This window comes from Oncorhynchus masou, chromosome 22, assembly GCF_036934945.1.
Source record: "Oncorhynchus masou masou isolate Uvic2021 chromosome 22, UVic_Omas_1.1, whole genome shotgun sequence".
In the NCBI taxonomy this organism is placed as follows: Eukaryota; Metazoa; Chordata; class Actinopteri; order Salmoniformes; family Salmonidae; genus Oncorhynchus; species Oncorhynchus masou.
Genome location: NC_088233.1, coordinates 19,217,626 through 19,238,878, shown reverse-complemented (window position 1 = coordinate 19,238,878; position 21,253 = coordinate 19,217,626). Strand labels below are relative to the sequence as shown.

Below are 21,253 nucleotides of genomic sequence, written 5' to 3'. Positions count from 1 at the left end.
TAAGGGAGAACCATTTTATTAACTTGTTCATGTGTCCAAAACCACAATGCAGTTTACATGATGTATTCTGGTCTCAAACTGCACATAATATAGGGAACTTGGTAAAGTGCCAAGATGGGGATTTGACATCCATACTGTACTTTCCAAATACTCAGTTTCCAGGTACATTTCAGACAATTTGCATACCTATTATCTAACTGACGTACATTTGCATTCAATGGAACGGGGAACAAAACCATTTATGGTCATTTGTCTCTCCCACACAACTACCACACATGGTTGTATTTACACTTGGCTAAACAGAAGTGAGTTGTGTGCATCTTTAGTTTTGACATTGACCAAGTTAGCTGTGGGAATCCACTGACCAGTGAACAAAGCTGGAACCACTACTACTTTTTAACTTGGATCAAGTGTTCGCATTTCATGCTCTAGACCTGAGTGCCCAGTAAAAAGTTATTTTTTTTGTACTCTTGACACCTGAGGCCTAAGGTGTAGATTTTATTTTTAGATTCACATTGTACCCAACTAACAGGAAGATATGTTTCCCTTAGTGGGAATGTTGCATATGTTGATTGTCTATGGCAGGGCTGGCATGTGTCATTCCTACTCTTCAAGTTGTGGACAGACCTCCACTCTGACTTGAAATGGAGGGAGCTGAACCCTTCAAGAAAAGGTTAGGTAGTAGTGGGAAGAAGCCAGCACGCACAGTTGTTAAGCTTTGTAAGTCTCTACTGTACAAGGTAGGCACGCTATGGGGTTACAGCGGAATGGCAAGGCAGTGCTGGGTGGGCAGTTTGGGCCAGCCGAGGGGACAAACGGCACCTGGCAAAACATAGGGGTCTGACAGTAGCTGAACAAAGGCAGTCCCTGTGAAGTTTGACTGGGGGAGTTGGGAATGAGAGCATAAATTGATTCAATATTAAACTAATTTCTACTTTTGATTTTATAGTTTCACATCAGATGAAAGATGACTAGTTGATTTCAAGTTTTGAACAAATGAATATGAAATTCTGTCTTGGTGCAGTCATTCCCAACACTCCATTCCCTGTCACAGAACATGGTACATGGGACAGTACATGGGACATTATTGACCATGGTGCCATCATGGTTAAGCTGGCTTTAATTTCACTCACGCAAACACAATAGTTAACACACAAGGTTGATAGTGACCATTGACAGTTCTATACCAGATAATCTAAATGCCTATTTAAGAAGATAGTAATCAAACGCAACAGTGTATGCCACTGGCTGTGAACTGTGGTAGTCTTTATCCTCTTTTACATTCAAAATCAATTTAATTGCAGTCATACTACTGCAATATGATCGTAACTGAGACACAAGAGTGTTTACTAAATGACTGAAATTAGTTAGTGAAAAATGAATTGCGTTGTGGAATCCCTCAATTTCCAAAAACTTAACAAAATAACACTTAGGTGATGTAAGTGACTGGAAAGAAGTAGATAAACATACACCATGTGGACACCCCTTCAAATTAGTGGATTTGGGCACATCCATTGCAATGCTAAGCATTGCTGGAGTGGTGTAAAGCTCGCCACCATTGGACACGAGCGATGAATCACGGTTCATCATCTGGCAGTCCCGAGAGACAAATCTGGGTTTGGTTGATGGCAGGAGAACGCTACCTACCCCATAGTGCCAACTGTAAAGTTAGGTGGAAGAGGAATAATGATCTGGGGCTGTATTTCATGGTTTGGGCCCCTTAGTTCCAGTGAAGGGAAATCTTAATGATAAAGCATAGTGACATTCTAGACAATTCTGTGTTTCTAACTTTGTGGCAACATTTTGGGGAAGGCCCTTTCCTGTCTCAGCATGACAATGCCCCCGTGCACAAAGCAAGGTCCAAACAGAAATGGTTTGTCGAGATCAGTGTGGAAAAAACTTGACTGGCTTGCACAGAGCCCTGAACTCAATCCCATCGAACACCTTTGGGATGTATTGGAACGCTGACTGCGAGGCCTAATCGCCTAACAGCAGTGTCGGACCTCACAAATGCTCGTGACTGAATGGAAGCATATCCTTGCAACAATGTTCGAACATCTAGTGGAACGCCTTCCCAGAACAGCTGTTATAGCAGCAAAGAGGGGACCAACTCCATATTAATGCCCTTGATTTTGGAATGAGATGTTCGACAAGCATGTGTCCACATACTTTTGGTCATGTGTATCTACTTTCCATTTTAGTGTGATATTATTCATCCCTATCAAGTGCGATATTATTAATCCCGATCAAGTGCTTTTATAGATACACAGTAGTGTCTCCTGTACAGTGAATTCTGAAAACAAATCTTAAGTCTAATCATGATTAGTTAATTGCCATAAACAAACATGCTCATCTAATCCTTGAAGACAGGTTTGCTTTTCAGAGGACATAATGTAATCAGAACTTACATTTTTGTATGTGAAAATATTGGAATAGCTTCCCTTTTCCCTGCAATAGAACAGAGAATTCTGACTTCTGCGCTACACCCACTAGGCTCTGAGGACAAAGAGGTACCCCGAGCTCCAGCCGAGAGAGTAACATACAAACAGGGTGTGTCTGTGACGTGCATCCGCATGGCATCGAACAGAACCAAGCACCCGGAAAACATAGAAACCGCTAGAAAATTATACAAATGTCCTTTCCAGTTTGAGACGTGATGGGTTGGAGGCAGCAACTGAAGAAAAACATATCAAATTGCCAGATGAGCAGAGAGGAGAATGGGGGAAAACAAAAATGGAGAGAAGGAAAATTAAGTAATTGTTCACATGGTGTGTCCACCTGGTAGTGGCAGGCCCAGCAGCCCAGATTAGCAGCAGGGACCAGGGAGGAGGTGAGGTCTGCAACCCGGTTCAGGAGCACTGCTAGGCTACTTCTTCCGGTGGGTCATGACTCCCCAGATCACCACAGCAGCTAGGGCCACCAGAGCAGCTCCACCATACAGCAGCACTGGGATCTCTGACTTGGGTTCTGGTTCCGTCTGCACCGGGGACTCCTCGGCTGGGGCCACAGGAGCTGGGAGTGCCTCCAGGAGGGGCGCTGCAGCCGGCTCCAGCACAGTCTCTGACTGAGGTTCAGGCTGGGGCTCCTCTGGCTCTGGAACAGGCTCTGGTTCTAGAACTGGCTTTGCTGATGGGGGAGTAGAGGGTGCCTTGGCAGGGGATGGTGGTGTTGCCTCCACAACAGGGGCAGGCTCAGGCTCAATCATAGGGTCTGGAGCAGAGGGCTCGGGCTCTGACACGGGGACAGACGAATGCAGCTCTGACAGAACCGCCGACAGGGGAGCAGGCGTCTCTATGATGACCGGCTCCTCCAGATATACCACCACCGGCTCTGGGGCTGCTGGGACAGGAAGCGGGGTGTCATCTCTAAACTCCGCCCTCAGCTCAGCCAGCTCGCTCTCCGTCCCCAGCACACTCAGCATGCTCTCCTGCAACTCGGCCCCGCCCTCACCCTCCTCTGCGTCCTCTCGCTCCACGTGCACAATGTCAGAGTTGGAGGAGTTGTTCTCACTGCGCTCCTCAGCCAGGGTGCCCTCGTTGCTGTCCAGACTCTTGACATCTTCGGGGTGGTCCGTCATGCTCACCTGTGCCCAGGAATCGTTGCCTGCCAGAGACACGGGTAAGCTCTCTGTCTGCCAGCTGCCCGGCCCACTGCTGTCTCCGGTGCCCAGCAGCGACGCGGGGGGACTGAGGTGGCCAGGAAGCTGTTCTCCAGACAGGATGTAGATGTCGTTGCTGTCCTCGGCTATGATCACGCCCTGCTCCTCCTCTTCCTCCAGGCTAAACACTGTACCCTAAAGAGAGGAGAGAAGTCAGTGTGGAACCAAACAATTACAAGTTAGTGCTTTATTAAAAGTGAAAATGGCTAATGTGTTACAATAAGCATATTACATTTCAATTAGTAAAACACTTATGCCAGTGGCACTACATAGCCCACTATTTAAAAAAATAAAGTGTCAATCAAAATTCTACAATTTGTTGTAAATTTCCAAGCAACATTACAAAAATGTGTGACGCACATCTGAGAAACATCCGTCACCACCTGAAACCCCAACATCAGCTCATCGGAGGCTACTGTACAGTTCTCTTGAAACTACAGAAGTAGCCAAACTGCATTATCGTAATTACCAAAGACCTGCTGTGTTGGGACTTCCTGCTGATCATTCTCAGGAAGACACAGAGGATATCACAACACTTCTTGCATATTTCTGTGGCTTCTTGTCAACTGCTTTGTGAAGAGGTAGAGTGTTACCCTCCCCTTGATGAATACAACTCCCATAAATAACACACCCATGACAAGTTACATACATCAAACATACACCACTGACAAAGGGCCATAGCCCATGGGAGTGATCGACTAGTGTAAAACCTCAAGAGCAGCTGCATCTATTTTTCACTGTGGCATAAATAATTCTGACTGGTGAAACAGACTTCTAAAAAGGTCTCAGAGAGGTGCAGGTCCGTAGCTGTTCTTGGGTGACTGACAATAGGGCAATGGGAACAAGCTTGAAGACAATCAAACCAAGCTTGTGTGTAGATATATATATATATAAAAAGAAACCGTTGGACCGCTGATGCTATGTATGGTTCAGTTAGTACTCCCTTTAAATAAATAACCAGTCAAAAGTTTGGACACACCTACTCATGCAAGGGTTTTTCTTTATTTTTACTATTTTCTACATTGTAGAATAAAAATGAAGACATCAAAACTATGAAGTAACACATATGGAATCATGTAGCAAGCAAAAGTATTAAACAAATCAAAATATATTTTATATTTGAGATTCTTCAAAGTAGCCACCCTTAGTCTTGATGACAGCTTTGCATTCTCTCAACCAACTTCATGAGGTAGTCAGCTGGAATGCATTTAAATTAACAGTAGTGCCTTGTTATACGTTTGTTTGTGGAATTTCTTTCCTCAATGAGTTTGAGCTAAATCAGATGTGTTGTGACAAGGTAGGGTGAGGGGTATACAGAAGATGGTCTTTTACCAAATAAGGCTACGTCCATATTATGGCAAGAACAGCTCAAATAAGCAAGGAGAAATGACAGTCCATCATTACTTTAAGACACGGAGGTCAGTCAATCCGGAACATGTCAAGAAATTTGAATGTTTCTTCACGTGCAGTCGCAAAAACCCATCAAGCACTATGAAACTGTCTCTTATTAAGACCGCCACAGGAAAGGAAGACCCAGAGTTACCTCTGCTGCAGAGGATAAGGTATTTAATAGACACGTCAACATCAACTGTTCAGAGGAGACTGTGTGAATCCGGCCTTCATGATTGAATTGCAGCATAGAAACCACTACTAAAGGACACCAATAAGCAGAAGAGACTTGCTTGGGCCAACAACACGAACAAATGGACATTAGACCGGTGGAAATCTGTCCTTTGGTCTGATGAGCATTCTGTAGTGATACACCATCACATCTGGTTTGCGCTTAGTGGGACTATCATTTGTTTTCAACAGGACAATAACGCAACACACTTCCAGGCTGTGTAAGGGCTATTTGACCAAGAAGGAGAGTGATGGAGTGCTGCATCAGATGACCTGGCCTCCACAATCACCTGACCTCAACCCAATTGAGATGGTTTGGGATGAGTTGGACAGCAGAGTGAAGGAAAAGCAGCCAACAAGTGCTCAGCATATGTGGGAACTCCTTCAAGACTGTTGGAAAAGCATTCCAGGTGAAGCTGGTTGAGAGAATGCCAAGTGTGCAAAGCTGTCATCAAGGCAAAGGATGGCTACTTTGAAGAATCTCAAATATTTTGATCTGTTAAACACTTTTTTGGTTACATTATTCCATATGTGTTATTTCATAGTTTTGATGTCTTCACTGTTATTCTACAATAGAATAGAATATAGTAAAAATAAAGAAAAATCCTGGAATGAGTAGGTGTCCCCAAACTTTGACAACTACTGTATATATTTTTATGTTCAGTTCACATATAATTTATAAGTATGCATTAAGGTGACTGTAATAGAATATACTTTCTAAAAACTCATGTTGATGTTAAATTTCTATAGCTTCTGAAATATATTTTACAATGCAGGAGTACCAAAATGGCTGTGCGGTCACTTCAATACAGCCCCCCCTGTCAGTCATCCAAGGTTTATACACATCATTGATGTGACAAGTATGTGTTTGTATGCACAACAACTCTATGGTTCATGCCACCTAGTGGTATGGATGAGAACTAACAGGGTCAAAAGCCTGACATTATGTAATCTGACACTCATATAGCTGTTGAGTGAATCTGGATATTAAAAAGGTGTCATGGCTGTCCTGTGAGGATCAGAATGCATCCGATCAGACGGGTTTGGGGGCTGCTGGACCCGGTCGTGTAGAGACAGACACTCCCTCTTGCTCTTTAGTATCAACCAAACGCAGGCCTGGGAACCTCCAGCCCTCGGGGGCCTGATTGGTGTCACACTTTTGCCCCAGCTAACAAACCTAAACTAAAATCATGACCTTCAGTTAAAAATGCAATTAGTTTAAATCAGGTGAGTTTGCTAGGGATGGGGGGGAAAGTGTGACACCAATCAGGCCGCCGAGGACAAATTGCCCAGGCCTGAAGCAAAGGAATGACATTGTTCACAGACACTTTTGTCCGCCCAAAACGCTAACGCCCAAAAAGTGAATAATAGAACAATATTTCTAACGTAACGATGTGGGAAATGGTCAGTGGGGAGATGTAGAAAACAAATGTCATATTGTTTTTCATTTTGTGATGTTATTAAACTGTGTGGACCAAATACTGTAACTTGGAAAGGATACCCCCTTTATCTGTCAAGTTTTCATCCAATATGTTGTGAATACAAAATGAAAAGTGATGAAGACGTGTGATTTTAGTTTTCTAATGAGATAAGTTTTTGATATTCTTTGCACGTTAAGTAGCCACGCCCTGAGTGAGGTCAGAGAGCTTGTCAGCATGACAGAACGCCCCTTTTGACCAAGAGTGTATAAAGGCTTGGAAGAGGAATCAACCTTTAGACCAGGAAATGTGAGGCGAGAACGATATGTTTTAAATGGTTGAAACTCTGAACCTCAACACGAGGTGAAGAAATAAACTCACCTTCTTTTAGACCAGAAAGACGGAGAGCTGCAGCTCATGTCCATCGTGGTCCGAATCCTGAAATACCAACACGAGGAAGAGGCGAGAAGCTCACTTCAGACCATCACTGGTACAGCTGATTAGCCGTCTTAAGTCAGATATCGAGAAAAGCAAATCTTAGTGAGACTATCCTACTACGCTCATCACCGAATGGGAACCGTTGACAAGGCTGGTTATCTTCCAGAGTGAACAACATTAGACGGGAAAGGGGAGACCCCTTTTGGACAATTAAAGCCATACAGCTGGAAGGCCAACAACTTTCCGAGAAGGCTTGGTTCCGACCAAGATAAATGACGAACGAAGGCATTTCACACAAATACATTTTTGCAGATCCAAGGTTACGATCGTTCAGAATGAGTATTTGATAAGAGGTAATGATTAATAAGATGACTGTTTATTGATTAAATATATAAAAGACCTTAGAGTTTAATTCAGGAGATGGTAACTCTAAACAAATTCTTCAGTGATGCCCCAAATCCTAATGAGTGAATTGTTACATGATTAATACATTAAAAAAAAATCAATTGGGTAACAATTGAACATAGTGGATTAAATAAATAAATCACCAGATTAATGAAAGTAAAGTCATGACAAAGGGTATGAATGCCTACTACTCCACTAACAGGGATGTCTACTCCAACTGCAACAAAATAAAACACCCCGACTCCTGCAGGCTAAAAACATCACTGAACGGTGTCTGTGTCTCAGTGCCCCTATTCCCATGTCCCCTTTCAACAAAATTATGCTCCCTCATTCCTACAGCCCCATAGGATCCAATATAGGAGAACTTGAGGTTAGGGAACTATGGCACATCCTTGGCATTCACACAACAGTACACCAGACTGCAAACTTCTACTTTAAAACACTTTCTGTAAGAGTTTCCTAGTATTAATCCATGAGTTCCCCTCTAGCGTCTCTCCAAGCCTCCCATCCTTTAATCCCAGTCATATCTGCCCTCAGATCTGAGCAAGCAGATGCAAAGAGATTAATATTTCAAATCTGTAATCCGCCAGGGCTTACTTGGATCCCTGTTCACATGTAATCCACGCTCAGATCCAGAGATCAGGGCAGAACAGTTGGATCTTCCATAGCTGCAGCTAGCACAGCAGAAGTGGCTAGGATTGGGTTGGGCTGGGTTAGGGTGGCTGGCTGCATCACATGTCAGATGGTGTGAAAATGGCTGCCTCAGGGATCAGACTGAACTCCTTCAGTAGGGGCAGCAGGTAGCCCTGGACCTGACAGCACTTGCTGACACAGCCTAAATCGCATCTCCCCCATGAAAATAAAAAAAGGTTAAACTTTTACGGTTCATTCAGGTAGGCTACATAACTGCTCTGGTTGACTCCTCTTCCATTCAAACAGGCTTGCAAATGAGTACTTATTTGCATCGGACTCACAGCCCATTTTCCTAACTAATGGGGCCCCTACTGTATCCATGTAAAATACAGTTGTTTACCCTATGGGCCTACGGCGTCACTAAAGGTTATGATCTCCTTACAAGGACATTCTCTCAGAGAGGCCAGGCTGCATCCCCGGAGGCCAGGCAGGGGATTAAAACGAACGCCAGCCCTTTGTAGCATTTACTCTGGCTGGCTATAAGCTGATTTGCGTGTGGGACAGTGGTTTAAATACATTTTCTAAAAACCCTCCTCTCTGGGTAGAGGTTGCAGTGGTTTGATAAAGCAGCCATGTTGTGTGAGAACCAAGGGGAAAGGTCTCGATCTGTTGGGAGTAACATTTTATACACGAGTCAAGTCAATATGCATCTTAGGTTATAATCAGTAGTAGACCATCACTGGAGTTACTGAAGCCATACAACTCTTTTCATTCTATATCTATTTTCTCAAAATAACATATGGTAAAGCATTAATAAAAGCCATCTCCAGCATCAGGCTAAGTAGATCTCCTTCAGAAGCTAGCAGCTAAAACACCTTGAAACGTTGTCATAAGACTAAGTGCATGACCAAAAGTGAACAGTGATTTCTGCAACTCACAAGAACAGAGCATCAGCAGATAACACTGAAATATATATTTCTAGTCTAAATATTTAGGCTACTTCATATAAAAATACAAAAACACCAAACCTGAGACACCAAACTGTCCAAACCTGTAGTTCTCACCTTCACTCCCTGTGTGAAAACCGAAAACACCAATTTATCCTGTAGAGACCAGAACTTCCCAATAACCTGCACCCGTCACGTTGAAACTAAGACCGTAGCTGTAGAGCTTTGAGGTGTTGTGATCTGTTGTCAGGCGTGTTATACAGCACTTCACCCTCACCGCAGGACAAAACACACCAACAGACACACCCACATTCCTCTGAGGGAAAGGCAGGCCTCCCCTCCTCACAGGAAATGGGTGGAAAAGGTAGAACAGCTATTTAGCAATCCTTCCCTCTAGGTAGTTCCCATTATGCACTAAAGAATGCTGAGTTAAAAACCCTGAACAAACCAAGAGGTAAGTGATACCACCACACCCACTGTTAAACCCACTGGGCTCCCAAGTGGCGTAGCGGTCTAAGACACTGCATCTCAGTGCTAGAGGCGTCACTACAGACCCTGGTTTGATAAATACCTCTAACAGTGTCAGGTAGAGATGAGATCCTTCAGAAAGGGAATCATGCATTTCTTGGACCAAGCTCGTACACTAGTGTAAAACACACATCTCCTCGTCTCCCTGCAGAGTCTCAGTCACATGTGACTTGCAGCCACCCAACATTGTCTGTAGAGGTCAACATGACACAGCTCTTTGCCAATACAAATACTAGAACTGGGAACTCAAGTCATGTCACAGGCTGGCTGACTTTGCTTCATTTGTCTTTTTAGCGCCATAAAATAGTGAAAGAATAATTGTTTTTTGTCCTCTTATCTAAAGTTAACGCTTTGCATAAATGTATGCACTGGCCTGTACAGATTTTCCAATATGTCCATGGACACTGGACTGGGTGTTCTGCAGATAAGCAGACTTTACATTATTAGGCTATGAAACATTAACAGAGACGTCCCTGGTAGTCAAACACTGAAGGGTTCACACTGACATCAGGCTCCATGCTGAGCCAGCCAGCCCAGAGCTGCCTGAGGGATTGAGCCAGTTAATGACATTACTATTCATCACCTCTCCATTACCAAATGAAAAAGTCCTTCCTGACAAGAGAAAGACATTTACAGAAATCTGATGCATTTAGATTGTCACATTGAAAGTCTGTACGTAGAACACGTACTGTAGTAGTGTTACAGTTCTAATGTTCATCTAACCTTCCTCAGTAGTTTCTGAAAAACAGAAGCTGGCCTATAAAAAAAGAACACCTGCATGTTCCATGACCTATACTGACCAGGTAAATGGGATCATCTTGAACATATTGCACACACACACACATCACTTCCTGTTGAACGCGGAAGAGCTCGGTTTGTTGTTTTGGAAAGTTTTGAGTCTATTGAAAAAGTTTAGTTAATAGCCAACTACCTTTTGAATTTGGATCCCGCGATGCGGTTGGTATCAGTTGCTGGGATCGCTACCATCTATCCAGTGATCCTGCCAACCAAAGCCGGGTCTGGGGAGCGGTTTGGCGTAGCAGCTAGCATAGCTGCATTTTCTTGAGGGCTTGAATGCAGCCTGCGACGCAGTTAGGCATTGTAGCTGGGACAGTGGATTGCCACGGGCTTGAGGCTAGCTGTCTCGATCTCTGCCATTTGTTGTTTCCAATTTTCCAGTGACCTGCCCTGTCTGGAACTATGAGGAGTAACAGCGTAACGTGCGTTGCTACCATGACAATGACCAAAGCAGGCGGGAGTAGCGGTGAGGACAGTGGTGTCTCACAGGTGAAGGATCTTTTTAAAAACAAAAATAGTTGCCGGGTGACACTGTCAGTGATTTATTTAGAATTCAAGGCACTCTTAACCAGCATGGCAACCACAGTCTTCTGCAGTGATAGTCCCACTAAGCCTAAACCAGATGGAATGGCCTATCATTTGTTTATCAACAGGACAATGACCCAACACACCTCCAGGCTGTGTACGGGCTATTTGACCAAGAAGGATAGTGATGTAGTGCTGCATCAGATGACCTGGCCTCCACAATCACCCAATTGAGATGGTTTGGGATGAGTCGGACTGCAGAGTGAAGGAAAAGCAGCCAACAAGTGCTCAGCCTATGTGGGAACTCCTTCAAGACTGTTGGAAAAGCATTCCTGGTGAAGTTGGTTGAGACAATGCCAAGAGTGTGCAAAGCTGTCATCAAGGCAAAGTGTGGCTACTTTGAAGAATCTCATATATTTTGATTTGTTTAACTCTTTTTGATTACTACAGGATTCCATACGTGTTATTTCATATTTTTGTTATTCTACAATGTAGAAAATAGTTAAAATAAAATAAAAAGCCTTGAATGAGTAGGTGTCCAAACATTTGACTGGTTAACCTGCAAGTAGCAGGTAGCCTAGTGGTTAGAGCATTGGGCTAGTAACCGAAAGTTTCTGGATCAAATCCTCGAGCGGACAATGTAAAAATCTGTCATTCTGCCCCTGAACAAGGCAGTTAGCACACTGTTCCCTGGTAGGCTGTCATTGTAAATAACAATTTGTTCTCAACTTGCCTAGTTAGATAAAGGTTACATTTAAAAATATATATATATATTTTTTCAATAACACTTGACATAATATCTCCTCTAAGCATTACAGGGATAGTGCAAACAGTCCGTATCTAAATAATGTGTGAAATACTTGATAGTGTATGTGATGTAAACAGAGGTCTACTTTCTTGGGGACCTGAATATTGACTTTTTTTTTTAAATCAAGCTGTCCCCTCAAGAGGAAGCTTCTCACTGTAACCCTATCGACATCGATGAGACTGCTGTAGAGAAGGTGGAAAGCTTCAAGTTCCTCGGTGTACACATCACTGACGATCTGAAATGGTCCACCCACACAGACGGTGTGGTGAAGAAGGCACAACAGGAGGCTGAAGAAATTTGGCTTGGCCTCTAAGACCTTCAGAAACTTTTACAGATGCACAATTGTGGGTATCCTGTCGGGCTGTACAACCGCCTGGAACAGCAACTGCACCACACGCAAGGCACTCCAGAGGGCGGTACGGTCTGCTCACATTTTTCTAATACTGTAACTTTGTTGTTAATCTGTATCCGTACCCATTGGATGCAGTGATCACAATATAGTGGCTATATCCAGGAAATCCAAAGTTCCAAAAGCTGGGCCTAAAATAAGAATAAATACATAAGATTTTGCTGTGACTTATGTGGATGATGTAAAAAATATTTGTTGGTCTGATGTGAATAATGAGCATCCAGATGCTGTACTTGATGAATTTATGAAATTGCTTCTTCCAATTATTGATAAACATGCACATGTTAAGAAACTGACTGTTAAGGCTCCATGTATTGATAAAGAATTGAAAAACTATTGTTGAAAGATGGTGCAAAAGGAGTGGCTAATAAGACTGGCTGCACATCTGACTGGCTGTAAATTGAGAAATGTGACTAAACTCAACAAAAAATGAACTGTATTATGAAGCTGAGAAATTAGATATATTTTTTTTAAATGGGAAAAATGTATTTTAAAGTATTGAAGTTATGGGCAGAAATACAAATTTAGCTCCATCTTTCATCGAATCAGATGGCAACAGTTTTGGGATCAATAAGCCAATTATTTTAATGATTCCTTCATTGGCAAAGTGGGCAAACTTAGGCAGGAAATGCAGACAATGAACAGTGAGCCATCATACTCATGCATTAAAAAAAACAAATAATGAAAAGCATTTTAAGTTTACATTTTTTGAAGTTAGTGTGGGAGAGGTGGAAACATTATTGTTATCGATCAATAATGACAAACCTACTGGCATTAACAACTTAGATGGAAAGCTACTGAGGATGGTAGCTGACTTTTGCCACTCCCATCTGTCATATCTTTAAATCTGAGCCTTTGTCTTTGTCCACAGGCCTGAAACCAAAGTCATTCCGCTACCCAAGAGTTGTAATGCGGCCTTTACTGGTTCTAACAGCAGACCTATCAGCTTGTTCCCAGCTCTTTGCAAACTGTTGGGAAAAAAATGGTGTTTGACCAAATTCAATGCTATTTCTCTAAACAAATTGACAGACTTTCAGCATGCTTATAGAGAAGGACACTATGTACTGCACCGACACAAATGACTGCTGATTGGTTGAAAGAAATTGATAAGAAGAATGTGGAAGCTGTACTGTTAGATTTCAGTGCAGCCTTTGATATTATTGACCATAACCAGTTGTTGAAAAAAAACGTGCGTTATGGATTTTCAACTTCTGCCATATCGTGGATTCAGAGCTATCATTAATGGAAGCTTCTCTAATGTCAAACATGTAAAGTGTGGTGTACCACAAGGAAGCTCTCTAGGCACTCTACTCTTTTCTATTTTTACCAATGACCTGCCACTGGAATTAAACAAAGCATCTGTGTCTATTTATGTTGATGATTCAACCACATAAGCATCAGCAAATGAAGTCCCTGAAAACCTTAAAGAATTGCAGTCGGTTTTGGAATGGATGGCCAGTAATAAACTGGTCCTGAACATCTCTAAATCTAAGTGCATTGTATTTGGTACAAATCATTCCCTAAGTTCTAGACCTCAGCTGAATCTGGTTGTTGAACAAGTTGAGACTAAATTACTTGGTGTTTCCTTAGATTGTAAACTGTCATGGTCAAAATATATAGATTCAATGGCTGTAAAGATGGAGAGGTCTGTCCGAAATAAAGATATGCTCTGCTTTTTTGACACCACACAGGTCCTGAAGGCTCTAGTTTTAACCCATCTTGATTATTGTCCAGTCATATGGTCAAGTGCTGCAGAGAAATACTTAGCTAAGCTGCAGCTGGCCCAGAAAAGAGCGGCACATTTGCTCTTCATTGTAATCAGAGGGCTAATATAAATACTCTGTAGGCCTGTCTCTCTTGGCTAAGAGTTGAGGAAAGACTGACTGGCACTTCCTGTTTTTATAAGAAACATTGTGTTGGAAATTCCTAAATGTTTGCACAGTCAACTGACACACAGCACTCACATACACTTACCCCACCAGACATGCCACCTCGCCATCTTTTCATAGTCCCCAGGTCCAGAACAAATTCAAGGAAACACATTATTATACAGAGACACGAGTACATGGAACTTCACTTAAACACTACACCTGTACATAGCCCATCTGTAAACAGCCCATCTATCTACCTACCTTATCCCCATACTGGTATTTATTTATTTAGCTCCTTTGCACCCCAGTATCTCAACCGGCACATTCATCTTCTGCCGATCTACCATTCCAGTGTTTAATTCCTATATTGTAATTACTTCACCACCATGGCCTATTTATTTCCTGAACATCTCATTTGCACTCACTGTATATAGACTTTGTTTTCTTTTGTTGTACTGTATTATTGACTGTATGTTTTGTTTATTCCATGTGCAACTCTGTGTTGTTGTATGTGTTGAATTGCTACGCTTTATCTTGGCCAGGTCGCAGTTGCAAATGAGCACTTGTTCACAACTAGCCTACCTGGTTAAATAAAGGTGAAATAAATAAAAAAAATAAAGCAACACCAATAAGACCTCTCCCCATGTGATATACTTGTGTGTGTACTGACAAGTATGTGTAACAGATATGCACACACTACAATGTTGTTTTAAAATGTATGTAAAATTGTAAAAGTCTTGTCTGTAATATATTTTTTGTTAAGTGTCAGATCACAGTAAGACTAGCGGTCTCCATAAATCAAATTGCCATAATAGTCAGTCTGGCTGAAACAGATGGGCCCCATCCAAACAATACCTCTCAATTGGTGCCGTATGATGAGTTGCAGACTGGGATTGACCAGAGTGCCTCACTGCCTGGAGTGACAATGGCCCACAGTAACAACGACCATTCACTAATCAATGGATTAACCAATATGGTCGCAGAGAGGAGTGCAGGCTCCATGAGGACCAAACCCAGTGGTGAGACAATTGTCAGTGACATAAGATCTCCCAGTCAGGATTCCCCCATTTCCTCCCTCATCCAATTAATCCACTACTGCTGAAGAGCAACAATGCAATTCTAACCTAAAGGAATAAGACCGTTTAAATGTAGTTTTCATTCAAATGTATAAAAAGGATCCAGATAGCGGGACTGTGCTTGGCCCTGAAGCATCTTACAGAGGTACTTCAGACCAGGCATCCAAAAGGTGTCCCGCACCGAAGGTAGTGTTACTCTGTCAGTGTATGTGACGCAGGTTGCATCAGATTGCAGCGGTAGACACTGACCTGGGTTCAGCCATTAGCAGCAACAACACAGAAGACTGACGCAGGGATGATATTGTAACCGTCTCTTTCCTCCAATGGGGGATCTGATCTGGGTTTAGTTTTTACCAGGGGACAGAGGTGGCACTGCTCTGGGAGGCTATAAGTAGGCCAGTCTGGCCTCCGGTGATTTTTCAGAGGATTTATGAGGTTTATTTCAGGGCTTCCTCTGCTCTGCCGCACAGCCAGTCACTTTAGGACGAAGAGATGCACGCAGCATTCCAACACAACAGAAGAAAAACGTCTCTTACATAACATGGTGGAGGGCTGTGCAGCCTGACGTGTCCCGACTAAGACCAGAATGCTCACAGCACCCCAACCCCCCAAATAGGGTTGCAAAATGACTTTCCTTAAATTCCCCAGTTTTCCAAAAATCCTGGTTGGCGTATTCCGGATTTCTAGTTTATTTCATCCCGATTCCGGGAAACTCCAAGCGGGATTTCTAGAAAACCAGGGCATTTGGGGAAAGTTACCGGAATTTTGCAACCCTACCCCCAACTATGATTTGTGCCTGTGTTTCTATGCAAATTCTTACCAACATCAAACAGTAAAATTATATGGGCTTTAGCCTGACTGAGTTGCCCAGTTTGAGCATATTTGCCAAGCAACTTTACAATTGTGTGCTGTAACTAAGGTGTCAAGCACTATTTGGGTGAGCAACATAAAGAAACTAGTCATACTCGTCACATGAGCAGTTTGAGGTAGACACACCAAAATAAAAATACAACTTTAATATTACTGCATTCAGTGTCTGACCATTTTAGCCCCCGACAACCTTTTTTTGTCTTGTCACTTCCTAGCGACAGTTATATTAAACCGACGACCTGGTATGTAATACAACATGGCTGAAGTGCACCGTCAGAAACCACACAGCAGTTTTCATTGTGCCCTGAAGGACAGCAGTTAGTGTAGTCTGAAGAACAGGACTGTGTCAGACAGAAGAGAACAAGAGAGACTGGGAGAGAGAGGGTAGGTGTGGGGTGGGGGGGTTCTCAAGGGCAAAGTTCAGAAAGCGACCTTTCCACCAGCCAAGTTTAATACAGAAACACCCCCTCACTCTTTGACCAGCTACATAGGGTATTAAGCTCTCACACAGTTACAGCATGTCCCAGACTCAAACCCTTCATAGGGAACAGCTTCAAATGCAGTCATACCATGCTAGTTAATTTTGTGTTGGGAGCTGTCTTTATTCAAAATGTCTCCCTAGTGTATTGCATTTCCCTTACTTACTCAATCTTCCCCTCCCCCTCACATGGCTGGGTCAGATTTATGAGATGCTGGTGTTGTTGTTGCCCAATGAAGTGAACACAACATAATCCTTTTTGTTTCCTCATGTAATTAAACAGAAGGCATGGTCAAGGTCAGATACACCAATCACAGCAGGAGGGGCAACTGTCACAAGGAGGGCATGACGTACCTGTCCTGCCACCTATCAGATTTAGTGATAACTTCGACCAATCAATCGCTCAATAAGACTCAAGAGGCAGTTTGAGTGAGAGATGATTTCCTCTGAGTTATAAAAAAGGTGCAAGATTGATGATTTTCCCTCCATCTTTCAGACACTTTCTATTCCAAGTACTCCGTCAGAGGACCGTGGATGGTTCTCATGTTCTAGGCACTGTGCTCAAAATGTCAACTCAGATGTCCACACACCCCTCACGGTCAAGCGAGCTGAAACCAGATCCAGAAACGGGAGCCCTTCTCTGCAGTCCGGAGTTCATCAATCCTCTGGACCACCTCTTACTATGATCAAATGTTCTATACAAACACGCACCACCAAAAACCACAAGATAAATGTCCTACCTGAAAGTGACTCGGCTCACGCAGCAACTACACAAGGACTGCTTCCCTGAGCACAGCAGAAGCGCAGACAGGGTCCAAAAGAGAGGAGAGAAAGAAGAGAAGGGAGGACCCAGCTGTCGAGAAGTGGACCCACACACCGCTGTCAGAGTAATGAAGCTTTATCTGCGCTGGCCAGGAGATCTCACTGGCGTGTCATACAAACCCCCACCCCTCCCTCTTTTTCACTCACCCTCTCCCTTGCTGCTGTCCCAGCCTATGGTCTATCCCTGACGTAACATTTTAATAATTTAGCAGATGCTCTTATCTAGAGCAATTTACAGGAGCAATTAGGATTGCGTGCCTTGCTCGAGGGGATTCGGCTCGGGGATTCGAACCAGCGACCTTTTCGGTTACTGGCCCAATGCTCTTAACCGCTAGGCAGACTGAACCCATATGGAAACAAGAGATAATGGCTACCCTAGCAGTTTATCATCATCAGGTCATGTGACCTTGCCACAGTGCCCTCATTCATGGTGGTAGAACGAAGCCATCTGTGGCGCAGTAGCGCTCTACTATAAGACACAAGCTCAGGCCTCCACAATATATAAACAGATAATGTCTATAAAACATATTTTTCCCCCCCTTCTGCTTCATGATATTATGTTCAAATGATTGCAATGAGGATGTCTTCAATCGGTTCTACCAACCTTAGGTATTAGTATTGTTTACGATAGGACAACAAGAAATAAAAATGTACTGTTGACAGTACAATAGGGAGACAAACAGAGGAACATAGATAGGAAAGTGGCAAAGACTTCTCAAACCCCCATCGCCAGGAGGATGTGGTCTGGAGTCGGGAGCTTTGTCTGCCACACAAGACTCTGGCACACGCTCTAAGGGTTTCTTAAAAGCCCGCACACATCGCACCGAATGTGGATCGAGCATTTATCTGTCGATCGTTTAGCGCTCGGTTTTAGGGACCACCCGCTGTAGATGTCTGAATTTAGACATTTTTAAAGCCATTCTACATGTAAAATCAGTGCGCACTCAGTTTGAAAATTACATTGAGGTGCTAAGTATTCTCGGATAGCAAACCCTATTGATGTGTAAGCCCTTAGATCTCAGTCAGCAAGTAAGACCACCTAACACACACAATTACATTGTATTAACACAAAACTATGCATTTCTCCTGAATGAATGTTGAGAACATTGAGTGAATGTTTATTTTCTGAGCAGAGTTGAGTCGGTATTGTAGTTAGTACTTTATTATCTTAGTTGACTACATTACCGACTCAACTGCCCTGTGTGTGAGAAAAACAAAGTGTTATTCATACACATAACTTTGACCGCAGTCATTTGGCTGACCAATAACAGTCATCCAAAATTCCATGACTGTCACAGCCCGAGTAATCATCACACACACAGCTATTTGTATTGACAGCAGAACCACTTTCTACAGCACTGGTCAGACTTATGGGTTGTTTCATTTGATTTCATTCACTTTTTGGCGGCACCCTTTTGATTTTGAACAAAACTTTTCATACATACACTACATAGCCAAAAGTATGTGGGCACCTGCTTGTAGAACATCTAATTTCAAAATCATTGGCATTAATATAGAGTTGGTCCCCTCTTTGCTGCGATCACCTCTCAATCTTCTGGGAAGGTGTTCCACTAGATGTTGGAGCATTGCTGCGGGGACGTGCCTTCATTCAGCCACAGAAGCATTAGTTAGGTCGGGCACTGATGTTGGGCAATTAGGCTTGGCTCGCAGTCGGCATTCCAATTCACCCCAAAGGTGTTCGATGGGGTTGAGGTCAGGCCTCTGTGCAGGCCAGTCAAGTTCATGAGAATATTTCAAAGATAAATACACATCGCAGAGGACGAGAGTTCACTAGAGTACTAACAATTAATGGAAAGTGTTTTTTTCTGTAATAGGGGATTCATGATCAATGGGTCAGAGACATGGGAGGAATTTCAGTCCAGGACTCATAGCTACATAGCAAGTTCTCCTTGGTCCAAATTGTTTACACATTGAACCTGAAATAGGATACTTGTTATTTGGCCAGTGGCCCAGTTCTATTGCAAGGAATTCTAATTGGTCACCCACAGGCTAGGGCTGGGTTATAAAGCATATCCTGCCCCTTTGTTCTGGGAGAAAATCACAGAAGAGAATCACTGAGGACAGGGAAGAATGAATCTACCTCCCCGCATGATTTGTTCTCTTTGAATAAACCTATTTTCCTCCCCCAGATTTGCATTGGGGTTATTGAAGAGTAACATCAACTGCTAACAAGTTCTTCAATACCGATCTCAACAAACCATTTCTCTATGGACCTCGCTTGTGCATCGGGGCATTGTCATGTAAAACCGCAAAGGGACTTCCCCAACCTGTTGCCACAAAGATGGAATCACAGAATTGTGTTGAATGTTGTATGCTGTAGTGTTAAGATTTACCTTCACTGGAACTAAGGAGCGTAGCCCAAACCATAAAAAACAGCCCCAGACCATTATTGCAGTCAGGCACCACTATGCAGTCGGGCAGGTAGTCTTCTCCTGGCTTCTCCTGAGTCCAATGGCAGCGAACTTTACACCACTCCAGCTGATGCTTGGTATGTTGCATGATGATCTTAGGCTTGTGTGCGGCTGCTCTGTCATGGAAACCCATTTCATGAAGCTCTCAATGAACAGTTGTTGTGCCGACGTTGCTTCCAGAGACAGTTTGGAACTTGGTAGTGAGTGTTGCAACTGAGGACAGGCGCTTCAGCAATCCCGTTCTGTGAGCTTGTGTGGCCTACCACTTCGCGGCTGAACCGATGTTGCTCCTAGACGTTTCCACTTCACAATAACAGCACTTACAGTTGACCGGGAAACTAGCAGGGCAGAAATTTGGAGAACTGACGTGATGGAATGGTGCCATTCAATGACGGTGCTACATTCAAAGAAACTGATCTTCAGTAAGGCCATTCTACGGCCAATATTTAACTATGGAGATTCCGTCGCTGTGTGCTCGATTTTATACACCTGTCTGCAAAGGATGTGGCTGACACAGCCAAAATCCACCAATTTGAAAGGGTGTCCACATCCTTTTGGCCATGTATTGCATTTTCCCATGGTTGAAGTGGTCAGAAACTGAGTTTTTGGACCTGAATTCCAAAACATCTAGGAGATAGAGGGGCTTAAAGTCGATGCATTTTGCATACCTCGCCCAACCATGAGACATCCATGTTTTCCCTCACTGGAAAAGATAAATGGTTGAGTTTGATATCATTTTAAAGTTTACAAAAGCAGGGTTGTCAAACCACTTAATTTCTTGGAAGAAATTTTTTTTTTCTTAATGTCGATCAGATATGTTGTAGTTTAGACCCTACTATACATAATCAGAGTTTTCCCGCCATCAGTTGAGACACAGCATACTCTTGAAATGCAGGGTGGGTGGCATTTCAAGCATAGAAATAGAATTCGTAGACTAGCCATATCCCTTCAGACCATAGTATTAACTTCCTATTACTACCACAAAGATGGCCGCTGGTCCACCGTCGAATGTCAACTTAAATGGGGAAAGTATATTCCATCTATACTTCTATGATTTCAATAGATTTCCTATTTAAGATTTACAGAATAATTTAAAACTGATATTCCCATTAATGTCAACATTCTCTGATGTGTGGAACCATGTGAAAAATGGACATTTCAATTTTATGTACATGTCAGCCAAAACATGCCACCCACCCTGTTTAAGAGTATTCTGAACAGCAGTTAAAACTGATGGCGGGTACAACACAAAAACCTACGATTATGTAAAATAGGGTCGAAGTTTCAACATGTGCAAAAATACAAAAGTTGGATGACGTTTTTAGATAATGACTATTTGAGATCCCCATTTTGTAAACTTTTTACAGTTTATATTTCCATAGATAAAGACATGTCTCATAGTAGGGTATGTAAAATGGGTCAATTTTGAGAACCTCCATCTCCTAAATGTTTTGACATTCAGGTAAAAAAAAAAAAAAAAAAACTTTCTGACCACTTCTACCATGGGTGAATACGTA

The 21,253-nt window shown here is 42.9% G+C and overlaps 1 protein-coding gene across 4 annotated transcripts in view; it reads right to left on the bottom strand.

The window, feature by feature from the left end:
* bcl2l13 (BCL2 like 13) overlaps window positions 1–21,253 on the bottom strand; it is a 40,720-nt gene continuing 19,467 nt past the window's right edge. For all 4 annotated transcript variants that reach the window (XM_064929550.1, XM_064929551.1, XM_064929553.1 and 1 more), the window contains exon 7: window positions 1–3,793. In XM_064929550.1, coding sequence (XP_064785622.1) covers window positions 2,867–3,793 — 927 coding nt within the window. In that variant the 3' untranslated portion in view covers window positions 1–2,866. The remainder of the gene's footprint in view (window positions 3,794–21,253) is intronic.